Here is a 16,507-nt window from a genome sequence, read left to right as displayed (position 1 = left end):
AAATGAATGGTTTGTCACAGAGAGCAGAAGCTGTCTAACACCTAAGCACTTTTTAATGGTTACTGCTTTTCCAAGCATTACAATTTAACTGATAATATATTACCTACGCTCACTTTCTATTTTATAGCTCACAACTGAAGATGTGCATTTCTTACAAAGCAAAAACAGTTAATGATTGTGTGGATATGAAACATTAGACTCACAATCTCAAAAATCTCATTCGCTCGACAGATGACTGAGCGCCTGGATTGAGTACTGCAGGTGAAATGTCTTCAAAATTACATCTGTTATATCCAGACATGATGAAGCACTATCAGTTCACAAAAGTACAAACCACAGACATTTTCCTCACATACAGTCTACTGTGCAAAAGTTTTAGGCCACCACAAAAAAGTTTGTTGTTTTAGCAAAGTTTTAATGTCCATATACATCAAGATACAAACACACAATAATTTTCAAAGTGCAGACATTTTCCAGAAATGGTTTAACATGTCCATTTAAAATCCTAGATTTTTCTCTAGAGTGAAATGAACTATTATTACCTTATTTGGAAGGGTCATGAATAATAAAGTTAAGCTCTGCTCTGATTGGCTGTTTCACAGAGCAGCTCCTTTTAGTAGCTCTGTGTGTGTGAAAATACGTTATGTTTGAGCCTGTATCAGACGAAGATACAGATTTTGAGGAATAAACAATTGTTTGGATTTTGGAAATTGACAATTTTGAGTGTTACACTGCAAAAAAAAAAAAAAAAAGTTTTTCTTACCTAATATTTTTGTCTTGTTTTCAGTAAAAACATCTAAAACATTCTTAAATTAAGATGCATTTTTTTGGTGAGCAAAATGACCTAGGAAAATATGTTTAGTTTTTAAGACAAAAAATATAAAATGTAAGCGAATTTGTGCTTAAAACAATAAAAAAAAATCTGCCAATGGAATAAGATAACTTTTCTTGAATTAAGTGTTTATGAAAAAGGTTAACTTATTTAAAAAAAAAAAAAGATTTCTTATTTCATTGGGAAATATTTTTGCTTGTTTAATACACTGACACTTTAATTTAAGAATTTTAAGATATTTTTACTGAAAAAAACTAAACTAAGTAAGAAATTCATTTTTTGCAGTGTACCTTTTGATCCCTACTGAAAAAAAAACACAAATAAATGTACACTGCAAAAAAAAAACGATTTTCAAGAAAAAAATCTTAGTATTTTTGTCTTGTTTTCAGTAAAAATAAATTTAAATAAAATAAATTTTGTAATATAAATTCTTAAATTAAGATGCTTTTTCTTGATTAGGAAAACGACCCAAGAATTTAATAATTTTGTCCATAAAACAAACAATCTTCAATTTTTCTTGAATTTGGACTTATTTTCTTGGGTCGTTTGGCTCATCAAGAAAAAGCATCTTAAAGAATTTTTAGATATTTTTACTGAAAACAAGACAAAAATACTACAAATTTTTTTCTTGAAAATCATTTTTTGCAGTGTAACGTCAATATTAGAACTTCAGGCTTAACTCTAACATACAGCATTAACTAAATATAGCACTAACTAGCATATAGCATTTACTAGCATATAGCGCCAGCTCAGCAGTCACAACTTTGTTTTTAGGATTGTAACAACATTGTACTTAATTTAATTTGTAATTTAATGTTGGGGCATACATCTCGGTCGGTGTTATGTTGAGATTGGCCTGTTTTCCAGCGGCCTCTTGTATGCACAAGGTTAACATAAGGTGGAAATAATCGTGTTTAATGCTAATGATGTGTCAGATGTACAGAGCTCTTATTATTCATATATGCCTAGATAAATACAGTTTTACATTCTACTACACCTTTAACATACTTCTATATATTTTACACTTTATTTATGCATTCAGCAGATGCTACCATCCAAAGCAACTTACAATGTAGTGCATTCAAGCTACACTTTTTTTAGTATGCGTGTTCACTGGGAATCGAACCTGTGACCATTTTTTCCCAGCTAATGCAATTCTCTACCAATGAAGCTACAGGAACAAAGCTGTGTCTACATCTCTAAAAGTTATTTATTTAAAATTGTTTAGCACTAATCCATAATTATAGCACCTTTGTCACCGAAAGCTTTTGTATCTATTCAAATGTTTATCAAGCAGCCATCCTATCACTGTCATCTATCTGCAGCCTCATAATGGAGGTCTTTTGTGGGAAACTTCCATCCCAAATCTCTGTCAGTACACGATATAATCCACTACCTCTCTACATTACTCACACATTGCCTCCCGCACTGAGCCAGCTGCTCCGGAGGGCACGGTTTGCCTTTGAGAATGGCACGCATCTATTGGCAGCGGTACCTAGCGGCAAACATTATTCCAGCCTTCCTGCCGCCCTCCTGTCAAACCGAGGCTCCGAGCGGCGGCCCTATACATCACTGTCCCCATTAGCCACGGAAACACTGCTCAGATAAACCCCACGCATCAGCAAACAGCACTTCACATGCGCTCATTAGGGACAAAATGGCCGTCAGTAACCCACTCTTTGTCACGACGAGCCCAGAAGTTTGACCTTTTTAGGAGGCTGGTGCAGAGCTCAGGGGCGGCGATGCGCCAAAGACACGGAGAGATCATCATTAATGGCCGATCTGTGACAGCGTGAGATGCCACTTAAATAATCTCTGGACTGCTGTCACTGAGTAAAAGTGAGTCAGACGGATACAGAGAGAGAGAGTCTGAGGACTTTGTTTACAAAACAGTTTTTCTCTGAGATTAGTTTGCATGGATGGTGAGCATAGAGGGATGTGATGCATGATATGGAAGGATGCGGTGTTATTTAGGAAACTGTTTTGAAGGCAAACCAACCTAATTTGCAAATAATAACCTGATGCCACAATCACATAACCATGATAAATTGGCTATTACGTGCAAAGCAATCGCATGTGCAAGTATAATACCTAGGTTGTTAAGGACTCGTGATTACGTAATACACAAGGTTGCGCTAGCGCTTCACACGGCTAATGCAAGATGTTAAGTACATATTGTTTACTTACTTTTTGTGAAAATTATGATTGTTTCGCTAGCAAAGACCCTTAAGTATTGTTTATACTCAACGCGTCTGCACGGGTGCGTAGGTGTGTGCGACAAAAATGACGTCACATGGAGTGGGCGGTCGTGCACGTTTGGTGTTCACAACAATTTTTGTAAGCGTGAGCGTGGCTCCGCATCCGAAAATGACCCATCTCGAGGTGATTCTGTCCGAGCAGGCAAGCCTGTGATGTATCTCTTTGATCAAGTGCATATACTATTTATCTGACACTCTTATGTGGCATTCACACCAGACGCGGACGAGGCGGCAAGCGCGAGTGATTTACAAGTTAAGACGATGCAAAGATGCAAATAGGCATCCTGCGGTGCGCTACGCAAGAATGACACGGTGATAAAGGTGGCTGAACTCGTGGATGGCGCATTACGTGCGAATTGAGCGTTGTCGCGGGAAACGCGCGAGTTGAAAAATCTGAATTTTGGCAGATATTCGCACAGAGTTAACCAATCAGGAGCTTGGTCTAGTAGTGGTGTGATTATAGGGAGCGAGCAGAGTCGCAGAAGCCCCTCCCATGACGCGAATTTCCGCGTGAATGTCTCGAATTACTAGAATTTCATGCGTGAATAAAGTGAGTAAACTCAAAATGTTCAAGCATCCAACTACACGCGAATAGCACATTATGCCCCCTTTACCGCGGCTGGTGTGAACACAAATTCTTTTAAATATGATTTAGAATTGTTGGCTTATATTTGGATTGAATGAACCACTGGATGAGGATGATACAAATGTTGGGATTTCTCTATTGTTTGTTTAGTAAAACGTTGATGAAATGACATATTTAAGAGATTGTTGTTTTATTCATGTTCTCATATTTATATATCAAGCTTTGATGTTACATGCGCCAGGATTGTTCCAACGAACGACAACTTCTATCTTCGTCTTTGTGTTTGTTTGTGGACTCGATTGCTCGAGTCGCCCCCTGTCGGTTTAAAAAAATAGTGCAACAGCGATCAGCGGAGGCTCGCATTGTGGACCAAAGCGCGAGTTTAAACAAACCTTTATGCCTTGGTTGGGATCGTTTAGACCCCTTTAAAGCTGTGTTGAAACTGTAAACTGTTGAGGTCCACTAAAGTCCACTATATGGAGAAAAATCCTGGAATGTTTTTCTCAACAAACTTAATTTCTTCTTGACTGAACAAAGAAAGACATAAACATCTTGGATGACTTTGGAGTAGGGATGAGCGATAATTTGCATGTGATTGTCATCGTGCATCTCAGAGCCGTAGTTCACTGACAATAGGGGCAATTTTGCATTAATTATAGTGGACGTATCGCCTGCGATATGTATGCGATATTGCCCAGCTTGTCAGTGAACTACAGCTTTGTGTAGTAAATGCCGCTCCATCAGAAAGCAGCTGATGGCGATTTACTTCTAATCAAGGAACCGGCTTTAATGACGAGATGTGCATGATATCGTATCCAAATTATCGCCCATCCCTACATGGTGGTAACTCAGGATTTTTTTTGGAATATTCCTTTAAAGTAATATGTATACACCCAAAAACATCTGAAAAGTAAAAAGCTGTAAACTAGAACTTTAGTTTCGTTAAGGAACTTCTCTGTTTCCCCTCAAGCTCGCACTACTTTAAGTGAGAATTATTGCACATTTCCTGCAGATATGATATCACCTCATCGCTAGAAACCAGAAAATTGTGGGAACAAATCCTGCCTACAGTAAAGTCTATACTGGATGTTCATGCCTAAAAGTCAGATTATATTTCAGTGTTCATCTGTAACCTGGAGGGTTAAGTGTGTATTAACATCAGATCCTAATGCACATCAGCTTATTACAAATCTGCATGGATCTCCAATGATTATATAAACTCTGTATGTGGCCAACGTAAAAAAAAAAAAAATTGAAAGTGTCAAAGGTGTACTCATGACACAAAGCATTAAAGCGCATTTAGTCTGAATGAAAACGTTGACTGGAGGCCAGACTACTATCATCCAACATCACTGTCTGACCTCATTGATGTCGTGTCACCAATATCTAATCCAAAGCCTTCAACAGAGGAATTTAGACAGCAAAAGCAGCATCTTTCTATAGCTGGATTGGTAGAACAGTGCATTAGCAGTACAAAAGGTCATGTGTTCGATCCTCAGGGAACACAAAAACTGATAAAATGTATACCGTGCATAAAAGTGACAAATTCATGTATCAGCACACTTTAGTTATGCATGCACATCTCTAAATAGTTCAAACGAGCACAAGCACATCATTTTGTGCCCTGACATTTCTGCAGCATTCACAAACAAAACACATAGAATTGCAAAGCTATTATTGTGGCCTCATTTCTGATTACACTCACAAACACAGTGAGTGTCCTCTACAGGACAGCGGGTGTAGAGAATGCTAACACATCTCTCCCGCCGCGAGCATTGACCGCGAGCTGATAATGAGAAACAACAGAGCGAATGAGACAGGCGGTGAACGGGTAGGTGGAGCGGCCGTACGGCCTGTGTAATGACTCTCTCTCTCTCTCTCTCTCTCTCTCTCTCTCCATCTTCACACAGACTCTCCTATCGGACCGGACAGGACACGGTCAACTGCGACACGTGTCGGAACAGCGCATGCATTATTTACAGGTTGGTTGCGGTACTTTGTTTTGTTAAGCTGGAGAGGTGTGCTACACTGATAAATGTCGTCTAGTTGATCCCCACCTCCCCGAAGCCCATGGATGTGAGGGCCACTATTCGTTTAAAAACTACCCAAAAAATAAATCATCTACTTCAAAGCTTCACAAAGTTATCACCTACTTGTATGGTTGCATAAAGAATATTCTTTCTGATGCACAAAAGGTTCTTTAAAGGTTACACGTTTGTATTTCAAGTTATGAATGCCTTATTATTAATCCCAGTATGCAAAACGTGTCGTTCTATCATTTTAAACCAGCTTAGAGAGTAAAGGTGACAAACGCTCATTTTCCTGTGTGTCTGAAGGTCAGATTGTTCAACAGCTCTGTAAGTGTGTTTCTGTCTCTAGTGCATAAAGGAGCATCGTGTGTGAAGATCGCAGGAGTGATTCGGTCCATATACTGTATATGTGTGTGTGTGTGTGTGTGTGTGTGCCCTAGGGATTCTGGGTAAATGACAGGTAGTAATATCCTTGGATATGAGATTGGAGAGCTCAGGTGGAAAACAAGGTTTTCATTGAATAACATGTTGGATTTTTGCGCGTCCCTTAAACAACGCTCTTATTTGCACTGTAAAATCATATATATATATATTTTTTTTTTTTGTATGAAATCAAGATTTTCTTGTTTTTGGACAAAAAATATACAATTTAAGTGAATGTGTGCTAAAATATGTTTCTTGTTTTTTTTCTTGAATTAAGTGTTTAAAAAAGTTCAAGATTTTTTCTTATCCCATTGGCAAGTTTTTTGCAGTTCGACTTCAGTGGATTTTTTGTGGCATTTTATTTGAAGGGGACATATAATGAAAATCTGACTTTTCCATGTTTAAGTGCTATAATTGGATCCCCAGTGCTTCTTTTAACCAAGAAAAAGTTAAAAACCCACACTGCAAAAAAATACTTTCTTAGTATTTTTGTCTTGTTTTTAGTACAATTATCTAAAAATTCTTCACGCACAAAATACCTGCAAAAAATGATTTGCAAGAAAAAATTTCTTCGTATTTTTGTCTTGATTTCAGTAAAAATATCAAAAAATTCTTAAATTAAGATGCTTTTTCTTGATGAGGAAAACAACCCAAGAAAATAAGTCTAGTTTTTAGATTAAAAAAATATAAAATTTAACTGATTTTGTGCATAAAAAAGCAAAAAAATCTTAAACACTAAATTCAAGAAAAATGTAAGAAAATTTGCTAACCGCATTGGCAGATTTTTTTGCTTGTTTTATGCACAAAATCACTTAAATTTGATAGTTTTGGTCTAAAAACTAGACTTATTTTCTTGGGTCGTTTTGATCATCAAGAAAAAGCATCTTAATTTAAGATATTTTTACTGAAAACAAGACAAAAATACTAAGATTTTTTTCTTGAAAATTTCTTTGCAGTGCAAGAAAATAAGTCTAAATTTGTGCATAAAACAAGCGAAACAAATTTCCCAATAAGCAAATTTGTCTTGAATTAAGACAAAAGTTTTAGATTTTTTGCTACCCCATTATCAGATTTGTATTGCACAAATTCACCTAAATTTTATATTTTTATTTTCCTTAGGTCATTTTGCTCATCATAGATATTTGTACTAAAAACAGGACAAAAATACAAATAAAGGAATTTGTTGCAGTGTGGGGTTGTTCTTTTTTACTTTTTTAGATATTTGTATTTAAAACAAGACAAAAATATTAAGAAAGAAAGTCATTTTTTGAATTGCAATTACTTAGTTTTGGCAAACCATTCTCTACATGCATGCAAAATGTGTGAATGTTAACATTAGTTAATGCAAAATAAACTAACATGAACAATTGTATTGGTATTAACTAAAACTAACAAAGATTAATATATGCTGTTCTATAACTATATTGTTCATCTTTAGTTCAGCTAATGCATTTACTAAAGTTAACAAATACAACCTAAAGTGTTAGCTTTAAAGTATTTTAGCAGTATTAATCATTCTCCACTTTCATTATAAACTGTTAGAAAAAGAGATTTAAAACTCTACCTTTCCTGTCACTGGGATGGTACCCTCAAAGGTCCATTTTTGTACATTTATAGGTATACAACACAATGAAATGTTGCACCTTTTGGGGTACAATATTATACCCTAGGACCTATTGTGTACCTTTAAGAGAAGTTAAATGTTAGGCATACAAAAAACCTTTAACTGTACCTTTAAAGTTGCACCACAGGTTCTTAAAATACAATAATGTACCCCAAAATGTACAACATTGTATTATGTTTTGTATAGGCTTACCTGTAAAGGAACATAATGGAACCTTAGGGTACTGAAAGGGTTCAGTTTTGTACCTTTTTCCAAGAGTTTAGAAAGTAACAGCCTGGATACTCCACTTAAAAGCCGTGAGATGTGAATAATGGCATTTTTTCCCATTTTTGAGTGAACCAGATATTAAAAAGTGTGCAAACCCTGCAAACACCGGTATTTTAATCTGATGTGGAGCATAAGTGAGATCAATCTTGGGAAGCGTCTCAGGAGAACTAAACAGTGCCGTAGATAGAAAGTGTCAAAGTGACATGAGCTCCCCTGGCCCTGTGAAAAGGCAAAACTCCCTGAAGACGACAAGCAAAAGACAAGAAATCAAATTTAGCAGCTCCCTTTGAAGCAAAGGAGAGGATTAACAGCAATCTAATTACACGCAGACCGGTGAAAATACTCAACATGAGGGAGCAGAAATCTCTCTAGTGAAAGAATCCTCGGCTCAGGTGGATAAATGAATCGAGACGTAACACAGTTAGAGGATCATGATATTATCTACTCAATGTTTATCTGATTCATTGCAGCCAATTGATTCTTTTGGACAACTGATTTCAATTAACCTGTTCAAACTACTAAGGAAAGTTTAAACAACCGTGAACAGTTTCTCACGATGGTCAAAATCTTTTCATCCAAATGCTTGTAGACAAAAATCTGTGGAAAAGCTTAAGTAGATTATTTTCATATTTGCATTTTATTATAGTTTATTGCTTTACGGTTATTTTACAAAGTAATCAATAAAATGAGCAGGTGTTTCTAAACTTTTAAAATGTAGGGTTAAAATAATACATCCCACCTTCACATTATCAAAAACATTGCCCATCCTGTTTAAACGCGCCAGTGCATTCAGGTAATTTTATTGGTAATTTCTCCAAAGATTTGTTTGACTATAGTTCAGTGAGTGTGTGTGTGTGTACATAAACCCACCCTTGTTTAAAGATGACAAACAGAATGGCTTTACATCCACGTAAATCATGCTAATAGAGTTCAGTCTGAAGAAGCCAAAGTGGTCTACTTAGCATAATACGCCAGGGAAGAAAAATCTCATGACAGAAAACACAAGAGCTCAGACCTCTGCTCTTCAATCTCACCACCAGTATAACATCATCAGACCAAGCTTCGTCCCTTTACTAAACACTCAGGGGCATGTATTTTGCTACAAATTTAGGAGAAATATATTAAACTGCAAAAATCAAACTCTTATCAAAAACTAAAAACTCTGATCTGAGTGCATTTTGTAGAGATCGACCGATACAGATTTTTTTTAAATGGATACCGATACCAAATATTTGGATGCTTATGTGTCGATAACCGATATGCTGAACCGATTTTTATTTACTGTTATACAACTGTTTTTGACACAATTAATACAACACTACTGAACTGAACAAACCCTTATAAATAATAATCACAATCACAATTAAAGTAATAAATAGAGGGGTCTGAAAGAGTGCACTGAAAAAAATGATTCATTCAATTTACTTTAATTTAATTTTTTAAGGTAAGTGGTTGCAATCAGTTTATTTAAGCTACTTTTAAACAAAAGTTTTTGTTTTGTTTGTTTTTTCTATTATTTTTTGTTGTTGTTGTTGTTGTTTAAATGTAGCTTAAATATATTGATTGCAACCACTTACCTTAAAAAAAATGAGTAAATTAAATGAATCATTTTTTTCAGTCTAATATGAATTTAATGAATAATATCACTGAAATAATACATTGTCAGGAAAGTAACAAACAAAACAGCTTATATGTCTTTGAATTTATTTATTGGTATTTTATGTCAGAATAATAAGTATTTTGTTGGTTAAGTTTATAAAATGGCTGTTGACAAAGCGCTGTTTATCTATGCTTTTATACGCGCATTAACTGTATCAAACTGTGACAGCTGGTGGAGGTAATAATTAATTAATTAATATTCACAGACGTTTATTTAGATGTTTTAGCAAAATAATGTTTATCTTGTAAATGTTAATATAATTTAGTGTAAATCTTGTGCTTCAGTCTTCAACCTGTTAAGTGAACAGCAATATGAACGTTATTTTACAAGGCTACTAATAATAATAGAAAAACTCATTTAATTCAGAGTTTTTAATTTTAATTTCACCAAGCATTCATTTATGACTGTTTTATTCATGCTAAGCTACGTTGTTATTGGAACAGGATTTGATGGATTAGTTTATGTGACTCTGCGTTTGTCTTAATTTCTTAGCCAAGCTCCATACATTGCATATCAGGCATTTATAACACATCTCATCTGTGCATTAATGTCTGTTATGGTAAATAAGTTGATTAATTAAAGCAAAGTAAGTATACTCAAAGTACTTTTAATGAAGTCGCGTCACTCCGCTGTCATATTTGCTGTGCACGTTGCAGTTGTAGTTAGCGCCTCTCCTCAGATGCTGTGACGAAATGGCGGCGTTTATCGGTCAATCTGATATAACAAATCCGATATCCGATATATATCGGGGAAAATATTCAGAAGCAGATATATTGATCAATCTCTAGCATTGTTTTTTACATTGTGTTGTATATGTGAAGTTACACTCCTACAGGTCAGAAAATGTTTTTAACGCAGATAAATGTGTAAAGCCCGATTTATAGTCGTGCGTAGCTCTGCGTAGCCTGACGCGCACCTCGCAAAAATTTAAACAGCACGTCAGATCTACGCGGACCGCAAGCGCTGTGATTGGTCCACCAGAACCCCTCCCGTCAGGTAAAAAAAACTGCATCATAGGTATTGCCGTTTGTGACGGTGAAAACAAAGATGAGCCAAGTTGAGGAGTGATTTAACTAAAACTGCATCAAAAGTCGCTGTTTATTTACTTCCATCATTGCTAGTCTTCTCAAATTATACACAACAAGTTGCTGTTTCTTCTTTGTTTTGTGGGTTAACTTGCTAAGCTTCTTCTTCTTTGACGTTTGCGCTGCTACTGTGGTTATACGCGTGGATACTGCCTACCAGCGGTCTGCGCATGTTTGCACGTCAACGCGGACAACGACGCAAAAGTATAAATGAAAACCGATGCGGAACCTACGCCGTCGCGGCTACGCCGTAGGACCTACGCACAACTATAACGAGCCCTTAAGTTAAAACTAAAAGTATATTTGAATTAGCTATGACATTTCACCTTGGAGAACCCACAGGGTCAAATTTGGCCACTGTTAATTACTGAAGAAGAAAAGGGTTCTTGGGTTCTCCAGTGTTAAAAGATGCAAAAAATTGGGTCTGAAAGGGTTAAACTGCCTTACAATGTAATGCTTTGGTTATGTCTAAAATGGCGCATTTCGTGTGGACTTTCAGTCTTGTGGCCTTAAATTGCGAATGCTCACTTAGTCTACGAATCCGTAGGGTATCCCAGTTGTCATTTTTACGCTCCGAAGTGTGGTCATCAGCTCCCCCTTTGCACCCTTGTTGCAGCCTTTGGCAAAGCGCACACTGCTGCAGGCTCCACACACTTTACCAACCCAGAAATCCTCGTGAAAGAGCAATCAGACGATGGATGGGATGAGTTCACACCACTTCTCTTCCTATTTCCGGCGTGACACTCGAGTCTGTCCCAAAATATGATTCCAGTGCGCCCTCATGGACTACACTACATGATGTCATTAAAGTGTGGATTCTAAGGAAGTTCACTGTAATTTCCACTAAAACGGAAATAAGGGCGGGCATATTCAGTGGCTCCTCCCACTTTTAAACACACAGCCTGGATCTCAAACTCAATGTTATTCTGTCATCCATATAACTTCCAACAGAGCAGCTGCCAACGTATACAGAAGACAGCAAAAAAGCTGAATAGAGATTTTACCGGCCTAACCTTCTCACATCGCTCTGCATTTTTACTTTCCTCTTACACCTCTCATTTCCTGCATCATTATCCCTCCATCAGTTCAGTTCAGCTCTCCGCATCAATTCTGCGGCTCTCGTTTCCCCTTAAGAAAGGATTCTGCTGGTCTGCCGGTGGCGGACGTGCCTAACGTTATTCATGTGAAAAGTAGACGGAGAGAATTTCAATTAATTTCTTTTCTTTTTTTCCTCGGGTGATCACTAAACTCAGGAGAGGAAACATACCGTATAGCTATAGCGGAGGACTTAAAAGCGTTTCATTTATTTGAAGCCTAGCCGCTGAAAACTCTTCTTCCGAGCTTTGTTCGCCTGGTAGCCGTGTCATCGCATTTCATCACGCTAGGCTGCTTTTCTTAATGTGGCGGTCCGACTGGGATAGAGATCTCTAAGGGTCTATTAGGTGAGAGATAACCGTGTTTAATAGGCAGAGCTTAATGGAGTCGCAAAAACAAATCCAGACTTAAGTGCTTGGTTTGTGAACAGGGGAATAAAGCACGCTAAACCGTAGTGCTCATGCAGGAGAGCCGGGTTCGAATATGCAGTGTGGACCGTGCGATTGATCAGAATTGAAATTGTTTGATTTTGAAAACAAGATAATCGAGGTAAAACTAATATTGACCCACACTCAGTTTCTGCTGTTTCGTTTGTGTTTTAAATAGGGTTGCAAAGGGGTGGAAACTTTCCATGGGAACTAAATATGGGGAATTTTGGAAATATTCCAAACTGGAAATTTATGGGAATTTACAGGAATTTACAGGAACATTAAAAGTGCAAGACTAAGTGAACAGCAATAAACTTGTATAGTGTTGTATAGATAAATTTTGAAGTTCTTCGCCAGTATTTCTTGATCCATTGTTGTTCAGTGTGAATTATAAGATCTATCCATCTCCATATTGATAATATTCATGGGGCCTTAAAACAAACTCTACAGTGCTACCGTTATGGCCCAACGACAGTTTGAAGCAAATCTTCCAGATAACCATTAGTTCATGTTGACATTTATAGCCAGCTACCCAAAAATAACTGGTTTAAGACATCTGAAGATAACTTACTCTCTAGACTACTGATGTTTGATACGGCCATAACAAACAAGCCGTGTGCTTACAATGCACCGGCCACTTCTGTAAGTGTCAGCGATAGCTTCTGCCCCTGCGTTTCTCGCATATAGACAGACATGAATGAGTCTCTCTCGCCCTCAAGCACAGACCAAAACAAGACGAAGGAAGGAAATGAAAGAGTCATTTTCAGACTTTCCTTTGTGACAGCCATTTGTATTAAAGCACATTAAAGGGGCTTGTTAAGGCGTGTGAGAAATGTATTACACCTCAACACACAGACAGAGAAAGAAAGAGAGAAAGGTAGAGAAAAGAAGAATGAATGAATGTTTTATTAAAAGCTCCTGCGAGTGGCTTTCTCGCCGAGATGATTATCTGGACACACTGTTCCTCTGCTAATGAGCTTGAGATAGCAGACTTCCTTCACTGAAACACATTTCTGCACTGAAAGACCTCGACCCGCAGGTTTTTTCATCGTCTCTGTGTTCCTACGAGCGATGTCAGTTATGCACTGCAGGCTTGCAGATCTGCTTGGATGAGCGGAGAGAAATATGACAGACGGCAGAAGGTCTTGTAAAACGATTCTCAACGAAAGCAGCGAAAGAGAGAGAGAGAGAGAGAGAGAGAGCCAGCGGCGTGCGGCCCGGTGTTAACTCACAGACACAGATGATGAGAGGGCATCTGGTGCTAATGAGAGACAGATTCACTTTCACTCGAGCGTCAGTCCGGTGTCGCTTCCAAAAGCACACAAACACAACAGACTGCCAAATCCAACCAACAAAACAAGCTAACAAATCTTTGCAGCTATGTACATTTAATCCTTGATATTTACTGTGTTTGGAAATATTTAACTTACGTCTGAAATGACTCGAAAAGTTTTTTTCACCCAATGACAAGATCTACTAATCAAATGTGACCCTGGATCACAAAACCAGTCGTGAGTCGCATGGGTATATTTGTAGAAGAAGCAAAAAAACACATCAAACATAATCATTTTTACTTTTATGCCAAAAATCATTAATATATTATGTAAAAACTATGCTCCATTCAATGAAGATATTTTATTTCTGTAACTTAGGGATGGGGGATAATTTGCATGCGATTGTCATTGCGCATCTTGTCAGTAAAGTCGGTTCCTTAGAAAGAAAATCAGCTGCTTTCAGATGGAGCGGCATTTACTACACAAAGCCGTAGTTCACTTACAATCGGGGGAATGTTGCATTAAATATCGCGGATGTATCGCCTGCGATATGTATGCGATATGGCCCAGCTTGTCAATGAACTACGGCTCTTTGTAGTAAATGCCACTCCATTTGAAAGCAGCTAAAAAGCAGCTTATTTGCTTGGCCCATTCATACTTTGCTAATGAAACAAAGTGACGGATGAAAAGATGCTTAAAATCACGATCAAAATTGTCCAGAAACTCGCCTACAAACTTTGCTTTGCTAATCGTTCCTTGGGGATTTCCCATTCAAGTTTAGTTTACATACAGTATGCAAAAGCTTACAACTTCCCCCATTTAGTCAACAAGGTCATTACAGCCAGAGGCATCATGCCCATGGAAACTGAGGGGCCACGTGTCCCCTCGAATGTTTGAGCAATTGGATTTTGCATACAACTTAAAAATCTATTAAGCATCTTTTCATTCGTCACTTTATTATCAAAATATGATCAAGTTCTTTACTTTTCTGAAATTTTCACACTTTTAATCACGTGCATGCTTCATTCTGGACGCAATTAATTATTAATGAATAATACAAACCCAGACGCAACAGCGCTGGCACCAGATTTTCATATTTTTGTATCTTGGCCAAATATTCCTATCCTAACAAACCATACATCAACAGAAAGCTTATTTATTTAGCTTTCGGATGATGTATAAATAGCAATGTAAAAAATGAAATTTATGACAAATAATCACCGAACTAAATGACAAAAACAGGTGCGTTGTGGGATGGTTAACAAAGACAAAAGCTCTTCAAACTCTTACAAAAATTAACCATTCAAAATTATAGTAAAAATTTATTAACCACAGGGTTTCTCACAGCATGTTGCAGTTCAGGTGGCCCGCCTAAGCTGGGAAACCCTACCGCCTTAACTAGGTCGTCCAAAAAAAAAAAAAAATTGCTCCACAAAAGGCCGTCAAGTGCATCTCGAAGAATAGCGTGGACACGCTTCACACCACGAGCGGGCAACTGCGCCACGTAGGCAACCGTGCCACGCAGCCAAATGAGAGAAAGAAGTGGTCCGTCACTGTCTGGAGAATAACTAGCAGCCAGTTGATAAAACATCTCGGAGAATAGCATGGACGTGCTTCACACCGCGGGCGTGCACGCGCAACACACGGTCGAAATGCTCCGTCAACTGTCTGGAGGATAGCCAGTTGATAAAAACGTGTGTCTAAGAACTATTTCTCAATACTATTTAAAAAAATATTTTAATTTTCATCATGACACGTACGCCACGCCCCTTTGATTGCCACGCTCCCCGGTCACATACACCCGCCCAACCCTACCACCTTTACTAACACATTTCCTGCGGGAAATCCTGAACCATGTTGCTTTTTCTGAATTGATTACCATTTGTAAAATTATGGTTTTACTAGACACAAAAACATGGTTAAACTATAGTTATTTTACCAAAGCCATGGTTAATTTGTGGTTTAACTGCATGACTTTCTGGTTTTAGTAGTAGTAAAACCATAGTTCATTTTCATTCTTTATGGATATTGCATTAAATAAGTAAGGAATAATTGACGACAGGCTGTTGAATTAAAAGAAAATAATGCACACCCAAGGTGGTAATGCGGCACGATGCGAAGCATAGTGTGCTTTATTTTCTAATAATTCAAAAAAGTCTATGGGTGGGTTGCACCAACAAGGATTAAGCTTAAATCTGGTTTAAATCAAAGCTTATTTAATAATTCTGTTGCACCAAACTTTAAACCTGTTTAAAAATAATCAGGGTTACATTTAAACTGTCATTTTGATCCAGGTTTAAATTTTGACAGTAAACCTAGATTATCTTTAATCCTGTTGCTCCATTACTTTAAACTCAGATTTAAATGTCAGTTAAGGATTAACTTTAAACCTGCTACTGAGGAGTTTTAATTTCTCAAAATGGCAGCACTTATTTGGTGGATTGCAGAAAATGAAAGAATTCCTCGCAGAAAAATAAGGGACCGTCTCAACCCTGTTGAGTTTTATGATGGTGATGAATTTTTAAAGCGGTACCGATTCAGCAAGGAATCTGTGATGAGATTAAATCAAAAAATTGAGCCTGCAATTAGACATGGCAGTGACCGAAATGCAGCAATACCTCCCATGCTCCAGCTTTTAACAGCCTTGCGCTTTTATGCTACTGGTTGTTTCCAAATGGTGGATGGGGACCTTTTTGGAGTACATAAGTCAACAGTGAGCAGAATTGTTAGAAGAGTATCAAATGCAATTGCAGCCTTGAAAAATCAGTATATAAGATTTGCCCCAACAGGAGAAACATCTGCTGGATTTTACAGAAGAGCTGGCTTTCCAGGAGCTATAGGAGCAATTGACTGTACTCACATTCCCATTCAAAACCCAGGTGGAGAAAATGGAGAGCTGTTTCGCAACAGGAAGGGCTACTGTTCCATCAATGTTCAAGTTGTTT

The 16,507-nt window shown here is 37.5% G+C and overlaps 2 protein-coding genes across 5 annotated transcripts in view; one reads left to right on the top strand and one right to left on the bottom strand.

Moving 5' to 3' along the window:
* The window catches only part of dock1 (dedicator of cytokinesis 1), a 286,009-nt gene that overhangs the window by 131,649 nt on the left and 137,853 nt on the right, over window positions 1-16,507 (bottom strand). The gene's annotated exons all lie outside the window — the stretch shown is intronic.
* LOC135744634 (inhibitory synaptic factor 2A) overlaps window positions 1-16,507 on the top strand; it is a 47,485-nt gene that overhangs the window by 16,948 nt on the left and 14,030 nt on the right. Inside the window, exon 3 of the mRNA XM_065262898.2 lies at window positions 5,587-5,658. Coding sequence (XP_065118970.2) covers window positions 5,587-5,658 — 72 coding nt within the window. The remainder of the gene's footprint in view (window positions 1-5,586; window positions 5,659-16,507) is intronic.

The sequence above is a fragment of the Paramisgurnus dabryanus genome, chromosome 1 (assembly GCF_030506205.2).
Source record: "Paramisgurnus dabryanus chromosome 1, PD_genome_1.1, whole genome shotgun sequence".
NCBI lineage: Eukaryota > Metazoa > Chordata > Actinopteri > Cypriniformes > Cobitidae > Paramisgurnus > Paramisgurnus dabryanus.
This window is presented reverse-complemented; position numbering and strand designations above follow the sequence as displayed.